This window comes from Pan troglodytes, chromosome 13 (genome assembly GCF_028858775.2).
Source record: "Pan troglodytes isolate AG18354 chromosome 13, NHGRI_mPanTro3-v2.0_pri, whole genome shotgun sequence".
In the NCBI taxonomy this organism is placed as follows: domain Eukaryota; kingdom Metazoa; phylum Chordata; class Mammalia; order Primates; family Hominidae; genus Pan; species Pan troglodytes.
This window is the reverse complement of record NC_072411.2, coordinates 93,737,006-93,754,830: the sequence shown is the minus strand read 5'-3', so window position 1 is coordinate 93,754,830 and position 17,825 is coordinate 93,737,006. Positions and strand designations below refer to the sequence as shown.

The window sequence follows — 17,825 nt, the reverse complement described above, 5'->3', positions numbered from 1 at the left end:
AACCCTCTGAAATGCATTAGAAGACCTTAAGAGTCATTCTCAGCCTAAAATGGCTTGGAACAAACAGCCAGTATCTCAATGACACCAGAAAAAGTCATTTCAGTAACTAAACTGAAATGTTAGAGTTATATGTCTTCAGACTGATGTAAAACTTTTACCTTCTGAGAAAACCTTTTAGGGTCATTTACCTACTTTCCTATAGTTAAGAAGTTCTCGTACCATAAATTGTAACTTTAATCTTTTACTAACCTCACATCTATTTGTTTTTAGCATCATTCCCTTGGCATTACTCAACCCAGCAAATTAAACATTCATTTAAAATGTTAAATGATAAAAATACAAATGACTAACAGTAATACCCATATTCAGGTTATCCTAAGTTAAACTGTCATCAAAGTTAAAATTACAAAGGCTATAGGGACAAAGTATAAAGCGTTGGTACACTAGGAAAAAGTGAGTGTTTAAATGCCTATGGGAAAACATACTGTAGCCTTCCCCACTAAATATCATTATCTAGCTTTACGATTTCATCTTTCAGTTTTTGTATTACAGCAGCTTCTCCTAGAACCTGCCCAAACAAGAAGGGGCAAGCTGATCTGATGAGACTTTGATCCACTCCAGAACTGTTTTGTAGAAATGATATGGGGGACCCAATTCTGGTGGGGGATATTTTTATACTAAGTGGTTTTTGTTTTCAGTAGGTGTTGTTTAAACTTATTTCAAAGTTGATAGCTGAGAGCACCAGGAAGGAGGAAGGCAGAAAACTTTCTTCCTCTTAAGTTCTTGATGAGTGTGTTCCAGTAGGCTGGTAAGGCAAATATTCATTATGGATTGTAACTCACTTTGCTTTGATTTTGGAGGCTTCCCTTAAGAAAAAAGAAATTTGTTAATAAATGATAAAAACACAGAACAAGGTTACATTATTGAAGCAAGTGTCAATCACAAAAGTAAAAGCTTAGGTCTTTCTCCATTTAATCTCAACATGTTAAGCAGGCGTCCCCAACCCCTAGATCAGTATCAATTCTGACCTGCTAGGAACAGGAACGCCCAGCAGGTGAGTGGCGGGCGAGGGAGACTTACTGCCTGAGCTCCACCTCCTGTCAGATGAGTGGTGGCATTAGATTCTCATAGGAGCATGAACCCTATTGTGAACTGAGTATGCAAGGGATTGAGGTTGCATGCTCCTTATGAGAATCTAACTAATGACTGATGACCTGAGGTGGAACAGTTTCATCCCAAAACCATCCCCCCATCCCACGGAAAAACTGTCTTCCAGGAGACTGGTCTCTGGTGCCAAAAAGGTTGGGGACCACTGTGTTAAAGGGTAACAATACTTTCATACTGAATTCTGCATTTTTTTCCTACTGTTGGGGTATAAGATGACATTATTATGTGTCAGAAGTCATTATAATTACTTACATGGAAATCTTAAAACAAGTCTAGAAAGGATACTGTTACTTGTTTTCATACTTGTGGAACCTAAGGCTTAAAGACATTTCAAGAGTAATAACTCATCCAACATCACAGGTGAGGAGACAATGAGGCCAGGATTGGAAGCCCAGCATTCCATACCTGACAGTATTTAAATTTTCTAAAATTCCAAATTTTTTTCTTTTAAAATCACCTTTAATGCCGTATTCTCCCACAAATAAAGTGTTGCTCCTATCTTACTTATATAAAACAATCATATACTAATTTGTAGGGTTTTTAAAAATTCTAAACATCTACAATTTTATGAAACATACTCTCTATCCCAATCCTTAGACAACTTCTTTTGAGGTATTCTATAATGTGAAAATCTTAAGAAAACATTAATCACAAACAAAGCCAAATTATAATCATGAATATGCATATAAACAAAGGAAAAAAATTTCTATAATTTTTGTAACCCCAGTTACAAAAGTACTATAGACCACAAATAAACTTGTGGAGATTATTCGGTATTTTGTCTACCCCTTAACACTTTCCACACAGTGCCTAATACATAGTGTGTACTGAAATATTTGTTAAACACACTGAATTAGGGCAAACAATCTGGCACAACTTTTTGTATTCAAATGCTATGGAGTTTTCAGAAAACAAAATCTACTTATTTTGTGATTTGAAGTGGAAAAAAAACAAAGCAACAAATGCAGAGCTAAGTAACCATGAGGTTGATACCATCACTACAACAGTAGTTAAGATGTACTGGCTCTCCACTGTAAGTCATTGAAAGGGCAAAAATTATGTAGGTTTGTTAACATTAACACATGCTTTATTCAAGAGATAATATTCAAAGAGTTAAATCCTAAGAGTTATCCACCCTACAGTAAAAAGGGGAAGTGGGTACCACTTATGACATGTACATAAATTCCACTTTTATATTTCTGAATAAAGCTGCAATTGCTTCTTTGATAGAGCCATTTCTTAAAACTTTTGCTAATAAGGCTATGTGAACTGTGTTCAGAAACTTTGACAACATGCACACTCACTCCTCTCAAAGTCAGTACCCAGGATTTTCACCCCAGGCTGAGTACCTGTTAAGTAACTAGGACTTCAGACTGCATGTTACTATATGAATTCAATTTGACTCACCTCCAGTATGTTTATCTACCACAACTATTGTTTAAAATAATCAGATGAATGTTTATCATAACTTTATAACTCCCCCAAATTATACTTCAGTATTTAACATGGTAGTTTCAAAAAATAAATATTCAAGGCCCTAGTTTTAAATTTTCCTCCAATGTAATCCACAAAGTTGATAATACATGTTAGGAGCACTACTCTAAAATAAATGTAGCTTTCTTTTAAAATTACTTGTTGCAATAGAGATCACATTCTATTCCAAATTCTGATAAGGAATCTGTTTTTTTGGTAATACAACAAAAATTTGGGATGAGTCAGTCCTTGGAAAATCTTAATAGTAGTCACTGAACGAAGTCAATCATTCCGAGAGCCACAGACACTCAAAAATTACTGCTAGTATTGACAAGTTCTTGTGTTTTTTGATGGTTATTGCTTTAGTTGGCAATATCTGAATACAAGACAAAAGAACATCTCCCATTAAGCCTTATGTTAAATATTACAAAACTTATACAGAAGATAGACTCATAGAGGCTATAAAGCTGATGTCTTAAGTAACTCACCCATGAAATGGGTGCAGGTTTTTTAGAGGCTATCCAATAATCTTTTTACTCTAAAAATAAATGCCCCTACTTTTCAATGTTCCCATTCTTCAATAGGAGACTCGAGCAGCTTAACAGTTTTGCTATAAAAACAAACCATTCTTCTTAACAAACCAAGAATATAAAAGGAAACCCAATAAAGGACGTACTTTTCACAGTTAACAATAAATAAAAGTGCAATAAGTGTTCAAGTAGGGCATGTAGTATAAAAACTACACATGAGTATTTAGCATAGGTCATCTTTTAAAGGCTCTCCGAGGGTCCCTGCCATTACTTATTGTGGTCATCACTGTTTGATTACTAGCTGTTCCTTGTAGTTGTGGATTTATAAGTCCCCGGCCATTGCTTCTGCCAGCATGTGAAAACTGGTGTTCCCTTGATTCAGGGCCAGTGTGAACACCATTTCCTAAAAAAGAATACAAAAATTCATCACTATTTTCAGAGGTAGTCTATAGAAGTAGAACTATCTTAAGTGCCAACATGTTATTAATGCTTAAAAATATTAAAGCACACACTTTTATTTTTATACAGAAAAAAAACAATGTGGGCTCTAAGTTTTTCCAAATGTATTGCTATAAATACGCTAACTTGATGCTCTATTAATAGAGAGAAAAAAGCCAACTTGGGCATCAAAATTAGAAATTAATAGAGTAAAAAAATGCATTGCCTACACTATAAAAGAAAAAGAAAGGGCAAAATAGTGAATATTGGAATTTGGCTCAAATATGATTAATATCTCAAAACAGACAATGTTATTCTAACTTTTTAAAGGCAAAGGCAGCGTTTCCCACAATGTGATCAGCAATGCCAAGACATGTAGCCTTCAAGTCAAATAAAACATGAGCTGGCCAGGTTCAGTGGCTCACGCCTCTATGTAATCCCAGCACTTTAGGACGCTGAGGCAGGTGGATCATTTGAGGTCAGGAGTTCGAGACTAGCCTGGCCCATATGGTGAAATCCCATCTCTATTAAAAATATTAAAATTAGCTGGGTGGTAGTGGTGCACATCTGTAATCCCAGCTACTTGGGAGGCTGAGGCAGGAGAATCACTTGAGCCTGGGAGGTGGAGGTTGCGATGAGCCAAGATCACGCCACTGCACTCCAGTCTGGGCAACAGCGTAAGACCCTGTCTCAAAAACAAAACAAAACCAAAACATGAGCCATCCTAATGAACTCTAATCACAAAAGACTGACTTTTCCTCATATATTTAAGAAAAAAGACTTCAGAAGACCTTTAACAGAGCTACAAGGATCGTGAACATGATGTCTGGGGGTCATGTTAAATGACATCTGAGGGTCACTAGCCTTTAAACGGCTCAGCTCATCTTTTAAAGCAGCAGCTACTTGTATGTGAAAAATTAAGGTGAACTATGACTCTAAAGATAAAACGCTTTCAGTGCACCAAAATAACCAGTAATTCTGCATCTACTGTAAGTAATCACTAGATTATAGAAATTTTATAGGAATCAATAAAAAAAAATAGCATGGTATCTCTTCACGGACATCACGAAAACTTAGAATTCTCAATAAACTGGCTTAAGTTTATCAACTTTCTAGAAAATCAGCCCTTTGGGGATTCCCTGTTTACTGGTAGTTCACCTTTATCACTAATTTATGCCTAAAGACGTTGCTTTTCACGTGAATCTTTACAGCTCTCTTCATTCTTACACCTGATCACAAATGAAACACACAAACAAAATCTTACCCACTGGTCCAAATGTACCTGTACCCATATTACTATTCGTGGAATTATTCTTCTGTTCACTCTGTGCCTAAAAAAAAGTTTTTAATTTAACCAAATGAGAATAAAAACACAATTATATTATTACAACATTATTATATCCTTTCTTTTTTAAAGTTTTGGGTTTGGTTTTTTTTTTTTAATTAACAAATTTTTTAAAGATTTTTCCTAGGTCATTAAAGGTTAAAATGTTAAGAAATGTTTCCCAAACCTTTCAGAGCTCTGTTACATCCTATTTCCTGATAATTACTCAGCACACCACAAAGTGCAAAATGGCACATATATCTAGTAGATGACACCTCAGATACATATCCTCACAAAACATACAATAAAAATTAAGTATTCTTTTAAAAATTATCTTCTTTATACTAAGTATCAACAGAGCTAGCCTAATCATAGAATTATAACACAGTCAAAATTAGCCTAATCATAAAAGTATACTACACAATTACCCCTTTGTTCTGCTGTCCTCGATAATCTGGGTTGGGTTCACTGAAATTTGGCACTTCTGAATAAACCATACAAAATCTGAAAGAAAATAAAGAAAAAATTAAATGACTTCTGAAATAAAGTCCTCAACCCTTCTTTATGTAACATCTCTAACTTTTAGGAATGAACTTATGTGTCAAACAAATTAATAGCAACAAACTAACTCTTCATTTACAACAAAAACTTCCCAAATGATTATGTCCCATAAAACATCAAATATTTGACTGTTTTTAATTCTTTAGTGCTGAAAAAAAAAATCACGTCAAAAATCAAGGACACAAAAACATCTCTGTCCTGTTTTTCCACAAAAGCTGATCAAAGGAAAAATAACATGAGAGTGAACCATGTTTAGGGTTCCAGGGTGGTTTCTCCAGCAGTGGTAATGGATTTGCACCGATCCATTCACCCACTCCCATTCAGTCCCTCTTTTGATCGATCACTGTGGATCTGCAAAGATAATCATTTAGGGTTAAGAGTGGTTTCTAGGCAATAAATAATAACAACAGGCTACATAGCCACCAGTTTATCCAAGTGCTTCCTGTAAGTTGACCATATAATGTGTACTAACATTACAAAGAAGCATTTTATTACTCCTCACCATACTGAAGACAAATCAGAACCAGTTTTGGTAAATCCTCGACTGACCTTGACAAAGAGCAGTCATTAAGAAATGAGTGACCTCTAATGGTTTTTCACGTAACTGACCTCCATTATTATCAACACCTCTGTATGAATACATGAAGGTCAGGACAGAATCCTGAACCTTTCAGTAACAGACACTAAGACCTTTCATAACACATAACTCTATTAATGCTACTCTAAGTGAATCCTAACTTCCCTTCTAACAAAGGCAAAGCGTTAAGTGTTTCTGATCTTTAAAAGCTAGCATGATCATTTCTTTTCCTTCATTATTAACCACAGGTTCTCCAAATAAGCATCTTATTCCCTCAGTGGCGAACAGTTTTCCTTTTTTATCTGGTGCCATTTGTGGCTTCTCTCTTTAAATATCTTCCAATTTGACAGGCATTAAGTAGATGGCAGAGCATTAACCAAACAGAATGGACTGATGATTTGGCTCATTGCCTGTACCATACTTTATGAATACAACCCAATGTCTAGGCTAACATGGAGGCTGAATTACCTTACACCCCTAGAGAGGATGGCTCCTCCAGGTCAGGGTGGAGATCATTACCAGGGTAGTAGTGTATGGAATCTCGCATTGCGGCTGCCTGCACCGCACCTAGACTGTGGATAAATAGAGGACTTCAGTTTTCATTGCTGCAAGTCCTTTTTAACATGAGTACATATTCACCCATAACCATAGAAAAAGAAAATTTAAACTTATGGCCTGAAACTTGGTGAATCACTAGCTTCGTATATGGTGAATCACTACAAAAGAGAATCTACTTCAAATGGCTCTTGTGACACCTAAAAAATGCACATTTCTAAAACCTACAGAAATGCTTCCACTAGGGCTGGTCTCAACTGCAGCTTCTTCTACTGCTCTGTGCCAGGAAAAATTGACACTTTCAACCACAGAAAACAGTACTGACAAGTGTTAAATTTGTACACACGAAGTTATTTTTTCAATTAAGCTACCAAAGACATTCAGTTTACTAGTCAAAAAAGCCAAAGAGGTTTACAATTCATACCTACCAATTATTCCATAGATATTATTTATAATATATGCAATTATACAAAATGCATTTTAATACTTACTCCCCAATTTTTTGAAGTTCACCACCCCTTCCAGTATAAAGTGTCAGACATCCTTTCCACATGGATGCATACCTAGAGAGAAAAGAAACATTAATTCTTTAGAAATATATTTATTTTCTTCTATTTAAATCGAGTAAATCTTCACACTATATATTTTTTGTATTAAGGTAGAAGTGAGGATCAAGCCCTCTCTATCCACCATAGTAAATCAAATACAATAAATCTAACTTTGATAACTTGCTATTTACAAAAGAATACAAAAATTCTGTCAAATTTTGACATAATTATCTAAATCATAACAAATTCTGGAAAATAAGTCTTTTCGCAAAGCCAGTATTATTATACCCAATGATCACATCTTTAGTCAATTAACAAAACAAAAGCTTTTAATTGCAGAAATTTAAACAGAAACTATTTTTCAGCCACAAGATATGTAAAATCATCCTAATGTTTCATTTACAGTCTAGTCAAATAATGATATAACAGTTTTCCTTCTGCCTCCATAAAAGACACAGGATTCCTAAGCTACCGAAGATCTGGTAGAATTTCAAAGTGCTAAAAAAAACACTAAGGTCACAAATCTTCACCTATCTGCCTTTCCAAACATGTGATTTTTAATACCATGCTGGGTTTGTAGTAAACAAACTGGCAAATGTTTACTCCGAACAATTTTGAAAGCAGACAGCATCACTACATAAAATAATCCTAGATATCTAAGAAAAAGGTAAATTAATATTATAAAATCAATCCAAGGTTTGGTTCTCAATGGTTCTCTGTACAACTACTATGGTAACTTCATGACTTTAACTTACTATACAGTTCTCTTTATTTTAATTAAAGGGTTATTTATTAAAGACACCATTCACCACTCTTAAGTTATACAGAGTGGCTTAGGATACAGTGCATTAACATTTCACCTTACTAAAATAAAAATTAACCCGTATTTTGAGAAAAAATTTGGTTACAATTAAAATATTTAACATTCACTTTAAGAAATGAGAACACTGAGGTAAGTTTTCAGGGTATTCTGATAAACATGTTGATATTTGAACCATTATTTAGATGTTAGGTATGTTTTTCTTCAAAAGCTACTTTTCTTAGATTCAACCAGAATTTAAGGGCCTTAGAATGAGCCAGACTCCAAGCTGAGTGTGTTGTTTTGGTAAATAAGGTATAATTATTCCCATTTCACAGAAGAGGAAGCTGAAGTATGAGGTGTAGTAACTTCTCAAGGTCATACTGAAGTAGTAAATAGAGTTTCTATAGTTTTTAATTTTCGTTTAAATTGTACTCCCAGGTAATTGTTCCCCTTAAAATTCTATAGTACCTAACTAATAAGTTTAATTTTCCAATAATTTTTTTGATGCAAACACCTATGACTGTCACTACAGAACATGAAATACTTGAAATAAGATGCCGTTTTTAGCGTAAAAAATACTTTCAATCATTGGGTGAAAAATATTTGGGGAGCCAAAAACTCCAATTATACTAATCAATCCTCACCATACTTCCCTAAGAAGGAATTCTCTTTTGTTTTTTAAAGATGTGGAAGTTTAAATTACTGTCATGAGTCAGTGTATGAGAAGAAAATGTCTAAGTCCTGACTCTCACTTCCTGCTTTGATGACACTTTACCTCACTTCCTGAAGATGTTGTAAGCCTGCAAGGTAACACCAAGGAGCTCTAAGCTCCTACTCTCAGTGCTTTCCAATACTTCTAAGATTCTACTTATTAGGCCAACATCAATCTCCACCACTTTCCCTGCAGTTAATGATAAATTATTACAATTTTATTGATCTCAAAAGCTTCCAAATTCTGTTTTTAAGATCCTTTTCTGCCCTTTTATCTTCCTAAGATAAAAATTTGGTAAATTTCTAAAAGCAATCTATTTTTTAAAAAAAAAGTTCTAGTATTTTTTAAAGCCACCTATCCGCCAACTGACTCTTTTGGATGAAGGTATTGTAGATGCCTTTCTGCCAAACATTTTCTGTGTACCCCTTTGGTTTTTGCGCAACATCCACCTTACAGCAGAAGACACAAGAAATAATTTTGGAGAATGAGCCTTCCAGATACTGTAAAGTTTCCCTCTTTTTCCAAGTACAAATTTGACATATCACAGAATATGCTAAATCCTTTACCTATAATTTTCATTTATGTCCACATTTCTAAATAACATATGTAAAATACTGGCCAGGATTTCAAGTCATTAAAAATGGAGAAGGGGTGGGAAACAACTACACTAGAGAAAACAACTTATAAAAAAGAAAAAATATGGACTATACCAGTCTCCTAAAAAGACTCACTGACTCAGAATAGAACTAAAAATCTATGCCGGGCGTGGTGGCTCACGCCTGTAATCCCAGCACTTTGGGAGGTTGGGGCGCGCGGATCACTTGAGGTCAGGAGTTGGAGACCAGCCTGGGCAACACTCTGAAACCCCGTCTCTGCTAAAAATACAAAACTTAGCTGGGCGTGGTGGCACACGCCTGTAGTCCCAGCTACTTGGGAGGCTGAGGCACGAGAATCTCTTGAACCCGCGAGGCGGAGGCTGCAGTGAGGAGAGATCACGCCACTGCACTCCAGCTTGGCGACAGAGCGAGACTCGGTCCCAAAAAATAATAATTAAAAATCTACTTAACCTGTAAACCGGGGTAGAGGCGCGGATTTCCCAGCTGAAACCGACTGCCTTTCACTGCAAAGGTCTGTTACATCCCAGCGCTGCCCACCACCCAAAGTTAACACCAAAGGAGTTCAAAACTCCTCAAGAGTGGCCCACAGAAAAGGCGGGGGACTTCAGGGCTTGCCAAGATCCCAGGAGCCGGCCAATCCCGATTCTGCAGACTATTAGGTCCCCCGACTTTTTTGCACACCTACCCTCTGGTCAACCGAATAATATCCCCTGGCTGTATAAGACCTCCGATCTCATCCCACACGGAAATAGTGATGCTGCCCGTTTTATCTGCTACTTTGCACGATCTCACTTCATGGCCGTCTTTGGTTTTGGTCACGCGTCCTGTGAGGATTTAAAAATCAAAGGGAGGGGTTGTTAGATAATGAGGACATCCAGAAAGGCTAACTCCTCCTCCGGTATTTTAATACATCTGGAAGGTGGGAAGTGACCAAGCCCAGGGCTCCCGCCTCAGGTAGGATCCGATCTCGGGCGGAGGCCACTAGAGCCACGTGGGTGGGGGAGGGGAGGGAGGAGGAGTGGAGCCCCGGGCGCGCAGCGGCCGGCGCCCCTGTCTCCCGCCCCGGGAGGCACAGCGGGCGGTGGAGTAGGCTGCAAACCCCACTTACCTATCTCCAGGACAATAAAGACGACATTTAAGTTTTTCAGTCCGGGCTTAATATCTCTTATAAAAATAAGTGGGTCGTTGACCCTATTCATATTGGGACAGGCGCGGCTACGGCTGCGGAGACGCGAGTGGGCAGGGCGGGGTCAAAGCTTCCCACCCTCCCGGGACAGGGGCGAAGGCAGAGGGGCGACCTTGGGCAGGGGTGGCGAGAGAAGGGGCAGAAAGCGGTTAGTCAGGGACCGGGCAAACCAGCCCGGACAGCACTGAGCCTAAAAAAAGAAAAAAAAAAAAAAAAAAAAAGGCTCACAAGTTCTAAAGAAAAAAAGGCGAACCACTCCGCACACCAACCCCGCTCCCAACCGGGCGACAGGAAGGCAAGCGTACTAACTGCCCCGTTCTTTGGATAAAAGGAAAAAAAAAACGCAGTGAGGGGACACTTCTGCCCTGAGTCCCGCTCACTCACACGGGCGCGCGCCCAGCCTGTCCCGGGCTCCGGGAAGGAACGGGCTGTGACAGCGAAACGGGAGCGGAGACAGAACACCGCACGCCCAGCGTCCCAAACAGCGACTGATGAACACGCCCGCGCGCCGGCAGGACCCTCGGCCCGCCCCTCCCCTTGTGAAGTCACGCTGCGTCGGCACGCCTGCTGCCACGCCCGCCTGGTGCTGGGGAGGGGAAGCGAAGGGGCGGGACCCGGCCGCCGCAGCCCGCAGAGCTTCCCTCGCTCCTCCCCGGGGGCTGTCAGCGCGGGCTCCGCCCCCTCGTCCTTCCAATCGCTCTCGGCCCCGCCTCCCCCGCCCTCCCGTTCTCCGCCCACTTCAGCTGTCGCCGCGCAGCAGCAGTTCTGTTCGGTTTCGCCTTCCTGCTGTGCAGTCTTCTGACGCTTGCTGTCCAACTTTGGAGTTTTCTTGCCTTTTTTTCTCTCAGAGTTGAGCCCCTGCCCGGGCCCTTTAGTCCCTCGGTCACGAGGAACGGTGGAGTTTAGAACCTGTGAGTACGTTAGAAAGTTCGCAGTCGAGGAAGAACAGGGTTCGGGCAAGGGCAGCTGGTCCGGTACCAAGGGAAAACAGGCTGGGATGGTGAAGGCGTCAGTGGCTACAAGGCTGGAAGTTTAGCACCAGAAGGGAATTTGGAGATCAATTCAACCGCCTCATTTCAGGCATACTTAAATTGAAACCCAGAAAGATGAGGTAATTTGCAGAAGGTCACCCAGCAACCCCTGAGCAGGCAGGACTGCAACACAAATGTCTGACGTGGCCTTCCACTGTGTAATGCTAAGCAGATAGGACGTAAATTCCTTTGCAGACTTCTCATTTTTCCTTACCCCCTGCCTCTCATATTACACACCTTCCCCATTTAGCTTTTCTTCTTTTACTTTGCACTTGCTTTTGTACATCTAAAAGGAATTAATTATTCAACAGCAGTGGGAACCCTTGAAACATAATCTGGAAAAAAAGATTAATAAAGTTTTTTTTATGTCGCGTAGTGAAAAGAGCATGTGCTTTAGAGACAAACCTGGGCTCCAGCTATTTACTTGTGAGATCTTTAGGTCAACTGGCTTTTATTACAGCTTTTTAACCATAATAAAATGGGGATCCCTGCCTAGCAGAAGACTGATTAAATGGATCATAAATTGTCCAACTAGTGCCTAGCAAATAGTACATACTCAGTATTTTCCCCTTTTTAATCCCCATTTTACAGGCGATGGAACTCACCAGAGACCAGATAGCTAGAGAATGGCTGAACTGGGTTTTAAATCTAGTCAATCTTGACCCCAGAGCTCTCCAGCCTAAAGGTAATGTTTAGACTTGACTTGCAGTGGTGTCATTATAAGAGTCAAAAACAGACTGAAGAAATAAAATAGCAGAATAAAGTAGTGGGGCATTAAAGAATCATCTAGTTAACTCTTGGTGATGGTAACAGAAATGTTGGGAAAAGTGTCAGAAGCCTTAATTTTTTCCCCATTCTTTCTGAGTATTTTTAGATCAACCACCACTTCCCAAGTATTTGCAAACAAGCAGCATAGATATTATAGCCCTAGAAAGAGTTGCAAACATTATCACAACATTAGCAAGAGAGTCAAGGCATTTTTAAGGAAACAGAAGCTTCCATTTCATGAACTAATAAAGCCTAAGGTGCCAAAGACACTGATAGTCATACTGGAAAGTGGTGTAAAATAAAATTATAAGCATAATTTCAACATCAAATAAAACAAATGATGAAACATGCCAGTTAATGGCAGAGCCAGCGTCCAACCTCAATCCCAATCCAGATCAGAAGCTCTAATTCTACCATGGTTATCTGGCAGGACTTGACACTTCAATTGGATTGTACTCAAAGCTGTATTTTCTTAAACAGGTAAAATATTCTCACAGAAGCAATATTTAAGGCAGAGCTCTTTTTTTTTTAAGGTTTGACAAGATCTTCAAAAGATTAAGAATAGACAGGAAACCAATTAAGAATGTTAAGAGTTACTGCCAAGAGTTTGGGCAAAGAAAGTTTGCCACTCAACTCTCAATGATTTGCCCCCAGAAAAGGGATTAGGTTGGGCTGTTCAGGCTAATTATATGAACATTTTATAAAAAGAAATCAGACACAGAAAATCAAGCCCCACAAAAGCAGAAGCTGGTACTCCAAGCTGTGGCTCAGCCCTTCCCTTCCCCCACAGGACAGAACTCAGCTGAACATCTACTTCCTTCCCTACTAACTCAGCAGTTCTCAGAAAGGAAATGGCAACCATATGCTTTCTCATTAACCAAAACGAAAGGCAGCCTTGAGAAACAAGATGGTCTGGGCAATACAGAAACCGTTCAGCCCAGGCTAGTTGGTTTCAGCTACCTCTAAATCACTCCCAAAGGTGTGGTTAATAAAAAGAAAAAGGAGATGTCAAGGAGACAATTATTGCTATGCAGATATCTTTTCTTATATTACCATTCAGTGAAATAGATCTGCCACTCAGTCTACTCATTTAGGTCATAATGATTATATTGCTGATTCTTTAATACATACACAAGATTACTTCATGGTCTTCTTTTCTCTAAGGCTGTTGTTCTTCAAGCCTTCATTTTTCACAGCCTAAACATAAGCTTACTCTGAGATGATGGACTCTTCCACTTTACGTCCAGAACCTCAACACCATGTTTTAGTGTAAAGATGCTTAGTGAGATCCACTGTAATACAGAAGGGCATCCATTAGAATCCTGGACATAGAAGGTTCTGTTATCTGGGTCCTCACTGATAAAGGTTTTGTTGTAAATTTTACCCAGCACTCAGTACCCATGCTCACTCCCAGGTTTTGGTTTCTGGAATTACCAAAATTATTTTCACTTTGTTTGCACTATCCATCTATTTAAAACTATTACAACATCAATGAAACAGTTGTTTGTACCAAGTACTGTTTGATTTTAAATATCTTGTATAGTGAAACTTAACAATTTAAAAAATTAACAAGAACCACAGTGTGCTCGCTCACCTTACAGGTATAATCCACTTTGTAACGTAATTGGCAACTTAAAAAAACAAAAAAAAAAAGCTCAAACAAATGGTATTTTCTTAATTTCCCTAAAACAATTTAACCAAAAGACTCAGAAGTAATGTTTAGTAATGATTGCAGCAACAACCACACAAATCATCCCTATAGTGATAAATGCAAATACACTGAGCACTTGCTATGGGCCAGGCATTTTACACTTATAAGCACTTTACACTATTTTGGGTTTTGTTTTTGTATTGGAGACAAGGTCTCACTCTGTCACCCACCCGGGCTGGATGCAGTGGCTGCACCATAGCTCACTGTAATCTGGAACTCGTCTGCTAAAGTGATCCTCCAGGTTCAGCCTCCCAAGTAGCTGGGACTACAGGTGTGCACCACCACGCCTTAGCTAATTGTTTTATTTTGTGTAGAGATGGAATCACACTGTGTTGCCCAGGCTGGTCTCAAACTCCTGAGCTCATGCAATCCTCCCGTCTCAGTCACCCAAAGTGCTGGGATTACAGGCATGAGCCACCAGACATGGTCTGATTTACACTTTTTGATGTGTTACTTATGTGAAGTGATTGATCTCATTTTATAATAAGTTATGAAGCTTGCATTTCAAAATAACTGCCTGTTACATGTAATAACTTTTTCTACAAAAAAAGGTTATTTGCCCTAAAAAGTGCATGTCTTTGTTTATCTAAATGGGTAATTGCATTTTTTGAAGGCTTTGTAATTCACAGTGATAAGTGCAGTTAATATGTTATCTGATCCCCCAAATCTGATTGTGTGGGGATAGTGAAATCTACTTGTGAGGAATGCCCCTGTAGTTTCCCTTGGGAAAAAATGCATCCCTAAATGGGTTAATTCAACTCAGCTACATTATCTTTATTATTATTATTATTATTATTATTATTATTATTATTATTATTTTAGACAGGGTCTTGTCATCCAGGCTGGAATGCAGAGGTGCAATCACAATTCACTACAGCCTCGATTTCCCAGGCTCAAGCAGTCCTCCTGCCTCAGCCTCCCATATAGTTGAGACTGCAGGCACATGCCACCACACCTGGCTGATTATTTTTATTTTTTATTTTTTAGTAGAGACCAGGTCTCACCATGTTGCCCAGGCTGGTCTCAAACTCCTGGGCTCAAGCAATCCTCCTGCCTTGGACTCCCAAAGTTCTGGTATTACAGGCATGAGCCACTGTGCCCAGCATCTTTTTAATGATATTTAATGATAGAGTGAACAACTTTGGCTTCTGTGTTCTAAAAAGCTTTTCAAATGTATCATACCTCAAATAGGTACCTGGATTTATTGTTTATTCAGATTAAGAAAATATTATTAGCAAATGAACTAACTGAAGACTGATGGGACAACATACGGTGCCAAAATGCTTCAAAAAGAGTTGCTTGCTACTGTTTTCTGATGTTTCCCCATGTCCTATGTATAAAATGAATAAATAAATAACAGTTTTTAAAAATCCAGCTGGCCCAGTTGCAGAGCCCTGTTCCTTAACAGGCCCTACAAGGAGTATGTGACAGTATGTATAGGAGACTAATATCATGCCTGACATGTTGGAGTAGAAGGCTTGGTGTCTCTTTTTAGAATTCTGATTTACTATTGTGGTTTCTCTATAATAAAGATGGATACCTTTTCTTATTTTGGAGCATTATCAAGCTCACATACATGCACACAAACATACACCAGTAAATCACCAGGAAGAAAGAGTAAATGCTTTCAAACAAACCCCTAATTAAGAGTATTACCCATAGGAGCACAGCATATCTCAGTGGGAAGGATGCTTACAGGTAATGTACCCTAACCCTTTCACATTGTGTATGAAAAAAATACAAGCCCAGAGATGTTAACAAGATTACCACCTAGAGCCCCTGATGAACTAATGGATCTCAGTAACTTCACCAAAGGCTGCTAATATCACAAAAAGAGAGACAACCAGTCCAAAACAATTAAATCAATATCTCCCAAGGTAGGACTCAGTCATCAACATATTTTATTTTTTTTTATTTTTTAAATATATATATATATTTTTATTATACTTTAAGTTCTAGGGTACATGTGCACAACGTGCAGGTTAGTTATATGTATACATGTGCCATGTTGGTGTGCTGCACCCATTAACTCGTCATTTACATTAGGTATACCTCCTACTGCTATCCCTCCCCGCTCCCCCCACCCCACAACAGGCCCTGGTGTGTGATGTCCCCCTTCCTGTGTCCAAGTGTCCTCATTGTTCAGTTCCCACCCATGAGTGAGAACATGCGGTTTGTTTTTTTGTCCTTGCGATAGTTTGCTGAGAATGATGGTTTCCAGCTTCACCCATGTCCCTACAAAGGACATGAACTCATCTTTTTTTATGGCTGCATAGTATTCCATGGTATATATGTGCCACATTTTCTCAATCCAGTCTATCATTGTTGGACATTTGAGTTGGTTCCAAGTCTTCGCTATTGTGAATAGTACCTCAGTGAACATACATGTGCATGTGTCTTTATAGCAACATGACTTAACAATCCTTTGGGTATATACCCAGTAATGGGATGGCTGGGTCAAATGGCATTTCTAGTTCTAGATCCCTGAGGAATCGCCACACTGACTTCCACCATGGTTGAACCAGTTTACAGTCCCACCAACAGTGTAAAAATGTTTCTATTTCTCCACATCCTCTCCAGCACCTGTTGTTTCCTGACTTTTTAATGATCGCCATTCTAACTGGTGTGAGATGGCATCTCATTGTGGTTTTGATTTGCATTTCTCTGATGGCCAGTGATGATGAGCATTTTTTCATGTGTCTGTTGACTGCATAAATGTCTTCTTTTGAGAAATGTCTGTTCATATCCTTCACCCACTTGATGGGGTTGTTTTTTTCTTGTAAATTTGTTTGAGTTCTTTGTAGGTTCTGGATATTAGCCCTTTGTCAGATGAGTAGATTGCAAAAATTTTCTCCCATTCTGTAGGTTGCCTGTTCACTCTGATGGTAGTTTCTTTTGCTGTGCAGAAGCTCTTTAATTTAATTAGATGCCATTTGTCAATTTTGGCTTTTGTTGCCATTGCTTTTGGTGTTTTAATCATGAAGTCCTTGCCCATCCCTATGTCCTGAATGGTATTGCCTAGGTTTTCTTCTAGGGTTTTTATGGTTTTAGGTCTAACGTAAGTCTTTAATCCATCTTGAATTAATTTTTGTATAAGGTGTAAGGAAGGGATCCAGTTTCAGCTTTCTACATATGGCTAGCCAGTTTTCCCAGCACCATTTATTAAATAGGGAATCCTTTCCCCATTGCTTGTTTTTGTCAGGTTTGACGAAGATCAGATAGTTGTAGATGTGTGGTATTATTTCTGAGGGCTCTGTTCTGTTCCATTGATCTATATCTCTGTTTTGGTACCAGTACCATGCTGTTTTGGTTACTGTAGCCTTGTAGTATAGTTTGAAGTCAGGTAGCGTGATGCCTCCAGCTTTGTTCTTTTGGCTTAGGATTGACTTGGCAATGCAGGCTCTTTTTTGGTTCCATATGAACTTTAAAGTAGTTTTTTCCAATTCTGTGAAGAAAGACATTGGTAGCTTGATGGGGATGGCAGTGAATCTATAAATTACCTTGAGCAGTATGGCCATTTTCACGATATTGATTCTTCCTATCCATGAGCATGGAATGTTCTTCCATTTGTTTGTATCCTCTTTTATTTCACTGAGCAGTGGTTTGTAGTTCTCCTTGAAGAGGTTCTTCACATCCCTTGTAAGTTGGATTCCTAGGTATTTTATTCTCTTTGAAGCAATTGTGAATGGGAGTTCACTCATGATTTGGCTCTCTGTTTGTCTGTTATTGGTGTATAAGAATGCTTGTGATTTTTGCACATCGATTTTGTATCCTGAAACTTTGCTTAAGTTGCTCATCAGCTTAAGGAGATTTTGGGCAGTCATC

General features: G+C 38.8%; 1 protein-coding gene and 1 long non-coding RNA gene across 3 annotated transcripts; one reads left to right on the top strand and one right to left on the bottom strand.

Moving 5' to 3' along the window:
- Positions 1-2,228: 2,228 nt before the first annotated feature.
- Positions 2,229-11,154, bottom strand: LOC134806941 (nucleic acid binding protein 1). 2 transcript variants are annotated; one of them, XM_063790633.1, is made up of 6 exons: positions 10,413-11,154; positions 9,990-10,128; positions 7,117-7,188; positions 5,361-5,436; positions 4,873-4,939; positions 2,229-3,573 (listed from the first exon to the last, which is right to left on the bottom strand). In XM_063790633.1, the coding sequence occupies exons 1-6, from the start codon at positions 10,501-10,503 to the stop codon at positions 3,404-3,406; spliced, it is 615 nt and encodes a 204-aa protein (XP_063646703.1). In that variant the 5' UTR covers positions 10,504-11,154; the 3' UTR covers positions 2,229-3,403. The 2 variants fall into 2 exon arrangements, with proteins under 2 accessions (XP_063646703.1, XP_063646704.1); XM_063790634.1 differs by having other exon boundaries at positions 10,875-11,154.
- On the top strand, positions 11,069-15,374 carry LOC112208389 (uncharacterized). The gene is made up of 3 exons (XR_002942846.3): positions 11,069-11,401; positions 12,113-12,206; positions 15,192-15,374. It is a non-coding gene; the product is annotated as an uncharacterized LOC112208389 (long non-coding RNA).
- The last annotated feature ends 2,451 nt before the right edge of the window (positions 15,375-17,825 follow it).